Source organism: Brachyhypopomus gauderio, chromosome 9 (genome assembly GCF_052324685.1).
Source record: "Brachyhypopomus gauderio isolate BG-103 chromosome 9, BGAUD_0.2, whole genome shotgun sequence".
NCBI classification, from domain to species: Eukaryota; Metazoa; Chordata; class Actinopteri; order Gymnotiformes; family Hypopomidae; genus Brachyhypopomus; species Brachyhypopomus gauderio.
In genome coordinates, this window is record NC_135219.1 from 4,063,410 (window position 1) to 4,075,632 (window position 12,223).

The 12,223-nt window shown below is 46.9% G+C and overlaps 2 protein-coding genes across 10 annotated transcripts in view; both read left to right on the plus strand.

The window, feature by feature from the left end:
* The first annotated feature begins 2,002 nt into the window (after window positions 1–2,002).
* mrpl19 (mitochondrial ribosomal protein L19) lies at window positions 2,003–4,427 on the plus strand. Of its 2 annotated transcripts, XR_013133121.1 has the most exons (7): window positions 2,003–2,138; window positions 2,413–2,533; window positions 2,681–2,799; window positions 2,897–3,031; window positions 3,414–3,595; window positions 3,811–4,105; window positions 4,245–4,427. XR_013133121.1 is itself a non-coding variant. In XM_077016546.1 (6 exons), exons 1-6 carry the CDS (start codon window positions 2,060–2,062, stop codon window positions 4,048–4,050), a joined length of 876 nt encoding a protein of 291 aa, XP_076872661.1. In that variant the 5' UTR covers window positions 2,003–2,059; the 3' UTR covers window positions 4,051–4,427. The 2 variants fall into 2 exon arrangements, 1 of the variants encoding a protein (XP_076872661.1); XM_077016546.1 differs by having other exon boundaries at window positions 3,811–4,427.
* A 977-nt stretch (window positions 4,428–5,404) lies between these two features.
* Window positions 5,405–12,223, plus strand: part of itsn2a (intersectin 2a) — a 47,272-nt gene continuing 40,453 nt past the window's right edge. For 7 of the 8 annotated variants that reach the window (XM_077016547.1, XM_077016552.1, XM_077016553.1 and 4 more), the window contains exon 1: window positions 5,405–5,897. Coding sequence is in view for 1 of the 8 variants with exons in the window: in XM_077016549.1 (XP_076872664.1) it covers window positions 5,891–5,897 (7 nt within the window). In the remaining 7 variants the exon portion in view is untranslated. Of the gene's footprint in view, window positions 5,898–7,650; window positions 7,784–12,223 lie in introns of those variants that run through there. The other variant, XM_077016548.1, reaches the window with a different exon arrangement.

Genomic DNA, 12,223 nt, shown 5'->3' on the forward strand with positions numbered 1-12,223 from the left:
GAGAGAGAGAGAGAGAGAGAGAGAGAGAGAGAGAGAGAGAGAGAGAGAGAGCGTAGGCTAGTCAGTGAAATGCTCACTGGTTTACTAAAACACTAATGTATACATCAATGATTGTACAAATGACCATTTATCTAAATACAAAACTAGTTAAACACATTAGATTAGCTGGTTCGTCTGTGTACAACATCTCACGGCATTAGCGACATCTTGTGGAAGATATTGCATGAAAAGTTTTAATGGCATAAGATACTGATGTGGAGATGTGACACACACGTATGTGAATATTCAGTCTATCAGAGGTGGGACCAAGTCAGTGTTTTGCAAGTCTCAAGTAAGTCCAAGTCTTTATACCTCAAGTCCCGAGTCAAGTCTCAAGCAAAGACACTCAAGTCAAGTCAAGTCTCGAGTCAAGACAGGCAACAGTCAAGTCAAGTCCCAAGTCTGAAACTTGGAATTTCAAGTCCTTTCGAGTCTTTTTTTTTTTTACCAATGTTGCAGGTATATTTTAAATGTAAATAAATTTAAATTGTAAATTCTTTTTTAAATCTGTATTCTCCTCAAATCTTGATAAAACATGTGCAACTGAAAACACGAAGTATTAAAAAAATTAAAATTACACCTCTTTATTGCACAGTTCAATTTGTTAAACTTAGCTGCAAAAATATTCATACTTTAAACTACAATTTTCCAGAAATAAATATTCTGTGAAAAAGTCATAAGTAGAACTCCATGTTCAAATAAAAAGTGCTGATATTTTCACAGTACAATACAAAGAACCATAACAGCATTTTTCCCTCTCTTCTCTTATCTGGTTTCTTGGAGAACATGTGTGTCCATGTGTGAGTGACACAAGACAAACAAATATAAGAACTGAACAATTAACAGGAATCTGCAACTTTAGACATTTCAGTAAACTATTCTGCATTGCATTTGCTGGCCAAAAGTCTGTATGTCATTTGTGCACGATGAATGATGTCCCCATAGCTGAAAACTCGCTCCACTTTTGTCAATATATTTTTTTTCTCGATGTAGATGTCTTCAAATACACAATCCATGCTGAGATAGAACTGGATATTATGATGGTGACAGAGAGAGGCTCTCTTCCCCGAGTTCAGATACAGAACCCAGGGTTGCCAACCCTCACGCATTGAGCGTGAGACACACGCATTTGACCGTCTTCACACGCTCTCACGCCACACATCCGATTTCTCACGCCGGAAAAAAATCTAGTTTATTTACCTCTGATCCACATCTATGATTCAATGAGTTGCTAGTTCGCTCTGGCACCAACCACTGGCGATCGATCCATTGCGATATAATACTGAATTTGTGTCCATTTTACACCCCGCCCGGTAAAAATTTACGTTCGCCAATCCCCCATTTGATTGGTTGTGCTGCAGCTCATGCGCACACACACACGTACAGAGTGTGGAAAAGCAGAGGACTGGTCTGCGTCAGAAGGACGGAAATGAAATTAATGGGGCGCACTTTATAAATATTAATATGCGTTTTAAAATTTAGATTTGGGGTTAAAAAATCAAGTCTTTGCAAGTAAACAGGTTCAAGTCCAATTCAAGTCCCAAGTTATTGGTGTAAAAGTCCAAGTCAAGTCTAAGTCTCTGAATATTTTTTCAAGTCAAGTCAAAAGTCTTAATATTAATGACTCGAGTCTGACTCGAGTCCAAGTCATGTGACTCGAGTCCCCACCTCTGCAGTCTATATATCACAAACATAGTATAGCTAAATCTGAAATGCTTCTGAAGTTTTAGGGGGACGAATCTTGTTAATATTAGAAAAATAATATAGAAAATTATGGAAGCTTAAAACAACGGTAATTCATTCATATATATATATATATATATATATATATATATATATATATATATATATATATATATATATATATATATATATATATATATATATATTCAGAGGTGAACGAAATGGCGTTGCGAATTCTGACTAGAATTCTGTCAGAATCGCAACGCCATTTCGTTCACCTCTGAATTGTCCCTTTAGAGCCGCCGTCTGGCACATAGCTACGAGCTGAAAGGCAAATATGGCGGCGTGCACTAAAAGGGCAGCAGACATGCTTTGCTTGTTAAGATTAATACGAAATGTTCAGCATCAGAATGAACGTACGTAACTGAGTGTTTTCTTTTATTATCAAGATAAAACAATAATCATTTTCGGCTGTCTCAAGATGAGACTGTTTACCGGTTAGCCGCAGTTTGCTATCTAACTAGCTAGCTAGTTAAAGCAGCTAGCATAGATGTTCCTAACCTGGCGCTTGATAACAAGCTTAGTCTAACCAGCTCATTTATATGTCAATTACAGCACGTTGGTACGATGCAGTTCATTCTTTCAGTATTTAATATTCTTGAAATTTACGCCACACGTTGTTCTTTGTAGGGTTATTTTCATCGACTTTGGTCCGTCATTCTGCGGGCTCAGACGGTCCGCCCCCAAAATTCGTCCCTCCAGTCAAACCTGTCATCATTGACAAAACACGTCCAGAATCAGCGCTGCGACGGTGAGTTCGCCTAAACTCGACAGTCTTAAGGTCGTCTTAACAGTCTTACTGCGGTCCCAAAGGGTCCCCGTGTTTTAAGTAGCAGACGCCTCGTCTTAACAGTTCGTATCTGTAATTATGTTGTATGAATTTTGGCTGTGAGTTCAGGTTTCTGAGTCCCGAGTTCATCCCTCCACGGCAGCGCACAAACCCGGTGAAGTTCTCCATAGAGCGCAAGGACATGGTGCAGAGACGCAAAGTGCTCAACATCCCCGAGTTCTACGTGGGTAAGAGCGCAGCACGAGCTTTTTGAGGCGTGCCTATTAAACTGTTTTCTGCCCTTTCTGGTGTGGTCTAATACTTCCGGGTTGTTTGCCTCCGCAGGCAGCGTCTTGGCGGTCAGCATGTCTGATCCCCACGCGGCAGGCAAATCTAATCGCTTCGTGGGTATTTGCATCCAGCGATCAGGCTCAGGACTAGGTGCAACCTTCAAACTGAGGAACGTCATCGATGGCCAGGGCAAGTTGGGCTTTCTCTGTGCCACTGGCTGTGTGTTACACTGGGGGCAACGCCACACTATCAGGGCTTTTAGCCAGGGGGTGGGGGGCAGTATTCAGTCACACCTGTGATGCAGCCTACTTGTCTGCGGTTTCCCCTTTAGGGAATTGTACTTTATTCTCTCTTCTGCATGGGATAATTGTTATGATGTCATGAATGTTATTGTTTTCATGTATTTCACTGCTGACATCATGAAATTTTATGGTATTGGGGTCGATTCATCAGTTGACTGTCCATATCTGTCTTCCGTGTCACCATCATGAATTAGCCATAAGCCAATTGGTCATTGGTCGTTCACTCTGCATGTGCGCTGCGATTGGCTGACTGCGTACGGTGTGCGCAGGGGTGGAGATATGCTACGACCTGTACAGCCCGCGTATCCAACACATTGAGGTGCTGAAGTTGGAGAAGAGGCTTGATGACTGTCTCCTGTACCTGCGGGACGCCCTGCCAGAGTACAGCACCTTCGATTTTGACATGAAGCCCACACACGTCTCGCCCACCCAGGAGATCCCTGTCAACAAGGTGAGCACCGCGCTTGAAGGGTGGGCTTTTGAGCTGCGCTGACCTGGGTCCCTGGGCTATACCTCCTGTGCCCCAAGATAACGTCAGAGCCCCAACCAGTAGATGATGGCAGTTCTGTAAGCACGTTTTCCACTACACACACACACACACTCTCTCTCTCTCTCTCTCTCTCTCTCTCTCTCTTTTTCTGTGTGTCCCTTCCTCTCTGAACGCAGCTGAAGGTGAGAATGAAGCCCCGCCCATGGTCAAAGCGCTGGCAACGTCCCAAATTCAACATCAAGGGGATCCGCTTTGACCTCTACCTGACCCCGGAGCAGATGGAGCACGATCAGAAGTGGGCGCAGCCGTGGCGGGAGTATGACATGCTGGTCGAGTACGACACCTCCGCCCTGGAGCAGGAGATCTACCAGGAGGTCCATGAGGAGCTCGGCAAAAGTGCGCAGCCCAGTCCCTGAGAGACGGGCCCCCTTCAACGGGTTTAAGTGCTGAAATGGACTCGATGGCGGAGCAGTAAGAATACAATCAGACACGTTGTTACAGACTTACCATACACACACACACACACACACACACACAGGGTCCGTGTCTGTGTGCAGAAGCTGATGAAGAACCGAACTTGGTTTTATTTAATACACGTTGATTCGTCTAGGTGTGTGTTTTCCTCCACCCACACCCCCAGCTCATTAAAGGCGTGATGAGGTGGTGCGGGTGTGTTCGTGAGGTCAGGGGGCAGCGTCACGTTCACGTCCTCGTCCACCCCACCTACCTGTACTCTCCCTGCCTGTCTCACTGATCTTCCTGTGAAACTCCATTAAACACAGTGCTTGTGGTATTTGTAGTTTTCTGTGTTCTGTTCTACTTGTATTGAATCAAAAGCTGCTTTCTAGACACTATATGAGTCACGCTTCTGTGGAACATAGATCTGGATAAACAGTCTGCTTGAAAACCAGCAACTGTGACCGTAAGTAGATTAGTGGTATTGGTGTTTGGCACAGGTGAGTGCTGTACTGTACCTGGTCCAATTCATGCCACATCCATCGTAGATTCTAAAATGCAAAACGTGTGTTTGAGCAGGTGTCACTGGACTCAGCAATGCCTTTATTGGACACCCCAGGAAGGAGGACCGTTTCTGGGCCAAGTCACGGGGCTGTCGTTTTTGCATACCCAACTTTGGCCACAAGGGTGCAGCAGAGTTGCAATGATTTGCAAACTAGAACACGAACTCGTAATGACACAGTTTAACTGTTAAGCACAGCCCAACTTAAATTGATATGCAACGTTGAAATATAAAAATTTAAGTGCGATAAGCTGTCTGAAAATTATACTCCACATGATTGTCTGTAAAAATTCTCAGAATCTGACGATTCGTCCGAGTCCATGCGCGCACTCTCGCTTATTGGCATGTAATATGCCGGGAAATATATCCAAATGTATATAAAACATGCTTATGGTTTCCAATCTATAAAGTAATTCGTTTTTAATTATATAAAAAAAAACAATTGAGGTTTTTCTGCTCTTACTTTATGGGCTTTATATTTTCCGTGATATCCCCAGTGTCCTTTATCCTAGAAATGGAATCCGAAAATATGCTTCGTTAAAGCAGGGGTTTAAACTCGGATCACAAACAAGACAAATAGTGATATCTCGTATTTAAAAGTGGCTCTTTGGGACACGTGTGTAGTACTGAAATCCGACTCGTGCTGTCTGAACAGACAGATCAAACCAATTCAACATTCGGGATAATTTAGTGGGACGGAAGCTTTGTTCTCTCTGCGCATGCGGGTCAGTTTAAGAGAGTGATCTGTTCAGCCTAATGTCGGATATTGTAAAAATACTGGAGATAGCCTAGCCAAAATAATAAATAACGGATTTGGTCGGAACAACAAGGTCTGGGCCACTTGCACCTGTGGTATGAACGTTAGACTAGATTTGGTTTCAGGTTGCATTTAGAAAGATGCATGTGAATCTGTGTTTTCTGGTGGTTCTGATATATAGCCGACTGCGGTATTAGTTCTAGAGGTCTCAACCCAGACCCACTTAATGCCAACGGAGGCTCGTCTGCGCACATCTGGGCAGCGATCTAGAAAGGCGATCCGCCCTCAAATCTCCGCCCAGCCCGCTGGTTCCTGTTGGGTCTCGATCACTTGTGGATGGTGAAGCGAGTCGCTGCATCTCGCAGGTGTCCTGCGGCCACGACGTTTACCTGGACACGAACACCAGCTCGTCGCCCTTCTACAAACGGATATATACTCTTGGCTTTTTGGGGGGAATTGTTTTCTTTGTCACCAATTCGGCATGCACGGTAAGCAAACGACAACGCCAGGTGCTCCCGGTTCCTTCACGCATCTCCCGTGCGCGTTGTGAAGTATTTGCGACAGTCCCAGCTGTCATTCCTTTATCTTTTCGCATAAATCTCCACGTTTTAAATTAAGTGAGACGTCAAGGTTCGTCAAGTTAGCTCGGCTCGGCTCAGCTCAGAAGAGCGCACAAAAGACCCAAAAAAAGATGTTCTAGCGAAGAAGCGGACTAACCTAACTGTGGTTTTGGGTCACATCACAACAAAACAAGTTCGGCAGGTTAAACACCGAGTCCTGCCACCGTATCCGTCCACAGCCGCCGGGCCACGGTGCTGCTACGAAACACTACACCGTTAGTATTGAGTACCGAGACGCTGCTGTTTGAAGCGTAACCCTGTCCGGACTACACCTGTCCGGACTACACCTGTCCGGTCTTACACTCCAGATTGTGTACAAAGAAGCGTGGCGATGCCGTGTAACCCACACAGGCTCTCCCACGCGAAAATAACCTATTCAGAAACATAACAATGTAAACCTATTTCCGACCGGACCTTTCAGAGGCGTCCCACAGGCGGGTTTATAAAAGGTGCTGTTAGGTTAGCTTCCAGTGGTAAAGGTGTCTAATTCACCTGGAGTACTTTCTTGACGTAGATCTAACCGAATGGGTGTTTTAACGCACTTGTCAATTCTGACTCTTTAGCCTTTCTGTTTTAAAGAGTTTTTTTTAATGTTCTAACAGTTTATGTTCTTAAATTAGACTGTTGACTTTGTCTGCCCTAACTGAATGGATTGTGCTGGTCTGACATCTTGTCACGCTCTAGTTGTGCTGTTATTGCACTGTAGCTGTTTAACTGTGCTGTAATTAGGCTGTAATTGTACGCTACATGTAATTGTGCTGCATTTGTGCTGTAGTTTCCAGTTGTGCTGTAATTAGCCAGTAATTGTGCTCTAGCTGAGTTCAAGCTGTCATGTACCAGACTGTAGTTTTGCTGTAGCTGGTGTGCTGTAGCTGATCTGGAGCTGTCATGTACCAGGCTGTAGTTGTGCTGTAGCTGGTGTGCTGTAGCTGATCTGTAGCTGTCATGTACCAGGCTGTAGTTGTGCTGTAGCTGGTGTGCTGTAGCTGATCTGGAGCTGTCATGTACCAGACTGTAGTTGTGCTGTAGCTGGTGTGCTGTAGCTGATCTGTAGCTGTCATGTACCAGGCTGTAGTTGTGCTGTAGCTGGTGTGGAGCTGTCATGTACCAGACTGTAGTTGTGCTGTAGCTGGTGTGCTGTAGCTGATCTGTAGCTGTCATGTACCAGGCTGTAGTTGTGCTGTAGCTGGTGTGCTGTAGCTGATCTGTAGCTGTCATGTACCAGGCTGTAGTTGTGCTGTAGCTGGTGTGCTGTAGCTGAGCTCAAGCTGTCATATACCAGGCTGTAGTTGTGCTGTAGCTGATCTGTAGCTGTCATGTACCAGGCTGTAGTTGTGCTGTAGCTGGTGTGCTGTAGCTGAGCTCAAGCTGTCATGTACCAGGCTGTAGTTGTGCTGTAGCTGGTGTGCTGTAGCTGATCTGTAGCTGTCATGTACCAGGCTGTAGTTGTGCTGTAGCTGGTGTGCTGTAGCTGAGGTCAAGCTGTCATGTACCAGGCTGTAGTTGTGCTGTAGCTGGTGTGCTGTAGCTGATCTGTAGCTGTCATGTACCAGGCTGTAGTTGTGCTGTAGCTGATCTGTAGCTGTCATGTACCAGGCTGTAGTTGTGTTGTAGCTGGTGTGCTGTAGCTGAGCTGTTTTTGGTGCTATTGATTTTGGCAGGCATCGTGGCAAAACTCATAGTCTCATATGGTGTTCACCTCCCCTGCTGAATCAGGCATTCTCTTGGACTGACTGGTGGTGACTATTCTGCAGGTAGTGGCAGCTGGTACACACACACACACACACACACACACACACACACACACACACACACACACACACACACACATTCTCTCTTGCTCTCTCCTCCACCCCCAATACTCTTAGACTCCAGTATACACTCTCATTATTCTGGTGACATTTCTCGTAGCCGCGGTCTGCACTGATGAAGCAGCTGATTGGCTGAAGCAGCCCGGTGCAGGTTCCTCTACTCAGTCCACATAATTGGGCCATGCTGCCTCAGGTGGTTGCCCACTGCACACTCCCCACTGAGCGCACACAGGTAATATGCCACTCTCCAGTCTGCACTAAGATAAATAGTACTCTTCTACCACTGCGTGTGACATCACCCTGCTAAGACGTTTGGTGGGGGGTGGGGTGCAGGCTTTGATGAAGCATTGCTGTGGATCACAGGATCTGCCAGAAGCTCTCTTGAGTTCCTGAATGACATCTGTTCAGTTCTAAACCTAATGTTCTACAATGATCTATGGTGTGCGGGTTGGTAAACATTACTGATAATCGCTTCGGCACAAGTCCACTGATAATAAAGGGGGTGGAGCAGCTGTCTAGTAAATACAGCCATGACACACATTACTGAATTCTCCTGTGTGCCTGCATGGTGTGATCAGACACAACTGGGATTTCATATCTGATATTTGAGTTAATTAGACACTGTCCAAAATCTTATAACCGTAATTGGAATTTTTTTCCCCATAACTGAAAGAAATAGGCCAAAGTCATACATTAGAAGGATGATCCTAATATCAGAAAGCTTAAAACCGGTCCTTTTTTTCTGGTGTTTTGCTGAGACTGTAAACCGAATTTGGATTTTACAGTGTGGTTTGTGCAGCGGGAATCTGCAGGGTAGCAACGGGATACACGTATACAGCAGTGCTCGGCGATGGCGACACTGCTACGTGCCTGGCATTGCCGTAGCGACAGGCCCCGCCTCCAGCACACCTGGCATACAGTCCTGCAGGACCTGGACGGAGGCGTCCCTCGCTGCTGTCCTCGTAAGCCTCGCTCCGGGGGAAGAGGTAGCCATCGCCGCCCTAATTCACAGTAGAGAAACACCCACTTGTGATGGGACATCGTCCTCAGAGTGCGCCATCTGCAGGCTGTGATTGCACAGCACAATGGTGAGGACACACACTGCAGCGTCTGCCGACAGAAAATCAAACCAGTTTTCATCACATTTGTTTGTCGTAGCCAGGAATAGGGGCTTCCTGCAGGTGGGACTGTGCTGAGCACCTGCTGCGTCTCGAACATAGACGATGTGATGTATGTCAACTCTACCACCGCAGTGCTTCAAAGACAGGAAGCACTCCGAGAGGGAGAGTGCCGTGAGCCTTATACGGAAACTGGGATGGCGGGCGCGAGCTGCCGTCATGCTCGGATGTCTCCAAGGACATGCCGGCACGTCCTTTGTCATGTCCCAGCCAACGGAGACGTCTGAAGGAGACGCCAGCAGTTGCGTGTGATGCTGGGAAAGATATCAGACGCGATGAAGTCTGGGGACGGGGACGGGGACGGGGACCGAGAAGGAAGTTAGGAGGGAACTCTGGATTGGCAGAAGGGACAGATGGCATCTCGGGCTGGGCTTTACTGGGGACCGTGCACCCATGGCAACTGTGCAGAGAAGCCTTGGGAGGATCTACCCATATCTCTAACACTGGCATTTGTGAACCCAGAATGTCTTTTGTTTAAGAAACAGGTTATACGCGAGTGTCCTTTTATACTTTCTCGTTGAAAGTAACTGTAGATGTGCTGTTTCGGGACTCCAACACTATTCCACTGCTCTGGTAAAGGCGAATGTTTCCATGGGAATCACGCAGCGATTGTAGTGTTGTGCCTGGTACATGAAAGACATTCAGATACTGCTCATTATCGCATTAGAAAAACAACAACACAAACACAGTAAGGTTCAGATACCCTCGCTGTTGTTGCTTTTAGCAAAGCGCTAGCAGTTTTTACCTCACGTTTGCTCAGAGGTATACGGTTTTTTATTTATTTACTGGGGTTACAAGTTTTTGTGTATTTGGTCAGGGTGGACATGATTCACGCCCTGTAGTCTGTATCTCAGTTTCATGGCATTCACCCGTATCCTGTAGGTGCAATCTACAGGTCTCGTTAGGAGGGAACAGTCCATCAGTCACGCAGGACAGGGTGATGTTCAGGGTGATCTTCAGAATATCTTCAGGGTGACCTTCAGGGTGGTGTCCAGGGTGACCTTCAGGGTGAATTTCAGCCCGTTAACGTCCCAGAAAGCATCACTGGAGTGAGAGCTCTCCTACTGCATCTTAATCTTAAATGCTGGAGATCTGCAAATTCATTAACATACCATGTACGGTAATTAAACTGTAGAACTGTGTGTGTGTGTGTGTGTGTGTGTGTGTGTGTGTGTGTGTGTGTGTGTGTGTGGGGTATTAGCAGAAGTAGTAGCCCATCCATCCAGTCAGATGGAATAGAGAGGACTGACCCAGAAAAATGCTCTATATGTTACAGTGGCAGTATTTCTCCCCCTTTAGAGGACAGAGGCTGCCCCAAATACATTGATATGTGTGTATGTGTGTGTATGAGTGAGAGAGTGTGTGTGTGAGAGAGTGTGAAATATTCACATCTCTATGTCCCCAGAACACTTTATAACGTAATCAGCTTTGCTGGAGTTGCTTTCCCAGACTGTTAATCGAGCAGAGAGCAGACTGTCTACAGGACACACACACACACACACACACACACACACACACACACACACAAACTGCCCAACTTCACCAGAACAGTTGGTTGGTCAAGGCTGAGTAGAGTTTATATGAACTGGATGGATTGTCAGAAGATCCTCAGAGGGTGCTAGTGTTTTCCCATTGGTGGAGGTTGCAATGTGGAGGCGGAGTCTGCTGTTGGAGGAGGCACTGGGGAGGCGGAGTGTGCTGTTGGAGGAGGCACTGGGGAGGCGGAGTCTGCTGTTGGAGGAGGCACTGGGGAGGTGGAGTCTGCTGTTGGAGGAGGCACTGGGGAGGCGGAGTCTGCTGTTGGAGGAGGCACTGGGGAGGCGGAGTCTGCTGTTGGAGGAGGCACTGGGGAGGCGGATTTTGCTATTGGTTGCAGCACTGAGCAGGAGGAGTTTGCTGATGTTGGAGACGTGGGGCTGAGTCTGCTGGTGGAGGTGGAACTGGGGAGGAGGAGACTGCAGGTGGAGGAGGAGTCTGGTGGTGGAGAAACTGGGGAGGAGGAGTCTGGTGGTGGAGGAGGAGTCTGGTGGTGGAGGAGGAGTCTGGTGGTGGAGCAGGAGTCTGGTGGTGGAGGAGGAGTCTGGTGGTGGAGCAGGAGTCTGGTGGTGGAGGAGACAGCAGGTGGAGGAGGAGTCTGGTGGTGGAGGAGACAGCAGGTGGAGGAGGAGTCTGGTGGTAGAGGAGACAGCAGGTGGAGGAGACAGCAGGTGGAGGAGGAGTCTGGTGGTGGAAGAGACAGCAGGTGGAGGAGGAGTCTGGTGGTGGAGCAGGAGTCTGGTGGTGGAGGAGGAGACAGCAGGTGGAGGAGACAGCAGGTGGAGGAGGAGTCTGGTGGTGGAGCAGGAGTCTGGTGGTGGAGGAGGAGACAGCAGGTGGAGGAGACAGCAGGTGGAGGAGGAGTCTGGTGGTGGAGGAGACAGCAGGTGGAGGAGACAGCAGGTGGAGGAGGAGTCTGGTGGTGGAGGAGACAGCAGATGGAGGAGACAGCGGGTGGAGGAGGAGTCTGGTGGTGGAGAAGACAGCAGGTGGAGGAGGAGTCTGGTGGTGGAGGAGGCACTTGGGAGAAGTGCTGCGTCCTGATGCGTCCTGAGGCTGAGAAGAATCTGAACAAGACGCAAAATCACTTTTCATTTCTGCTGGATTTCAATAAAAGAGATTAAAGTGCCAGTTATCAGTGGCTATTTCTATGTGCCAGAGGGGTTAAGTAAATGGTGTGTGTGTGTGTGTGTGTGTGTGTGTGTGTGTGTGTGTGTGTGTTTGTGTGTGTGTTTGTGTGTGTGTGTGTGTGAGGTTCTAGGTATATAGGACATTGGTATATAGGCTGTCTGTGAGAGCTACTACATGCTCTACCCAGCGGAGGGGGGGGGGGATTCTCACTCACCCAGCATCCACGCATATGCAGACTATATGAATAAATTACACATGTGCACACAATATGAATAAATGACACACATGCACACTATTTGAATAAATTACATGCATACATGCTATATGAATAAATTACATATTATAGGAATAAATGACATACACATTTTTTCTTGCAAACATACTGCAACCTCTTAGAGTAATGTGCACTTCAGCTGACACAAGGGGGGCCTTTTAAACACACACTAGTATTAAACAGTACATACTACAGGCCTGAGCTTCAGTCCGTGTGTTTTAAGTATGTACTATTATTAAACAGTATATACTAGAGGGCTGGGCC

Excerpts from the sequence above, each read along its gene's own strand:
- mrpl19 (XM_077016546.1), top strand. The coding sequence starts at position 2,060 with ATGGCGGCGTGCACTAAAAGGGCAGCAGACATGCTTTGCTTGTTAAGA. Across the intron at positions 2,139-2,412 it reads TGTTCAGCATCAGAATGAAC|GGTTATTTTCATCGACTTTG; the intron begins GTACGTAACTGA and ends TGTTCTTTGTAG. Across the intron at positions 3,032-3,413 it reads GAACGTCATCGATGGCCAGG|GGGTGGAGATATGCTACGAC; the intron begins GCAAGTTGGGCT and ends CGGTGTGCGCAG.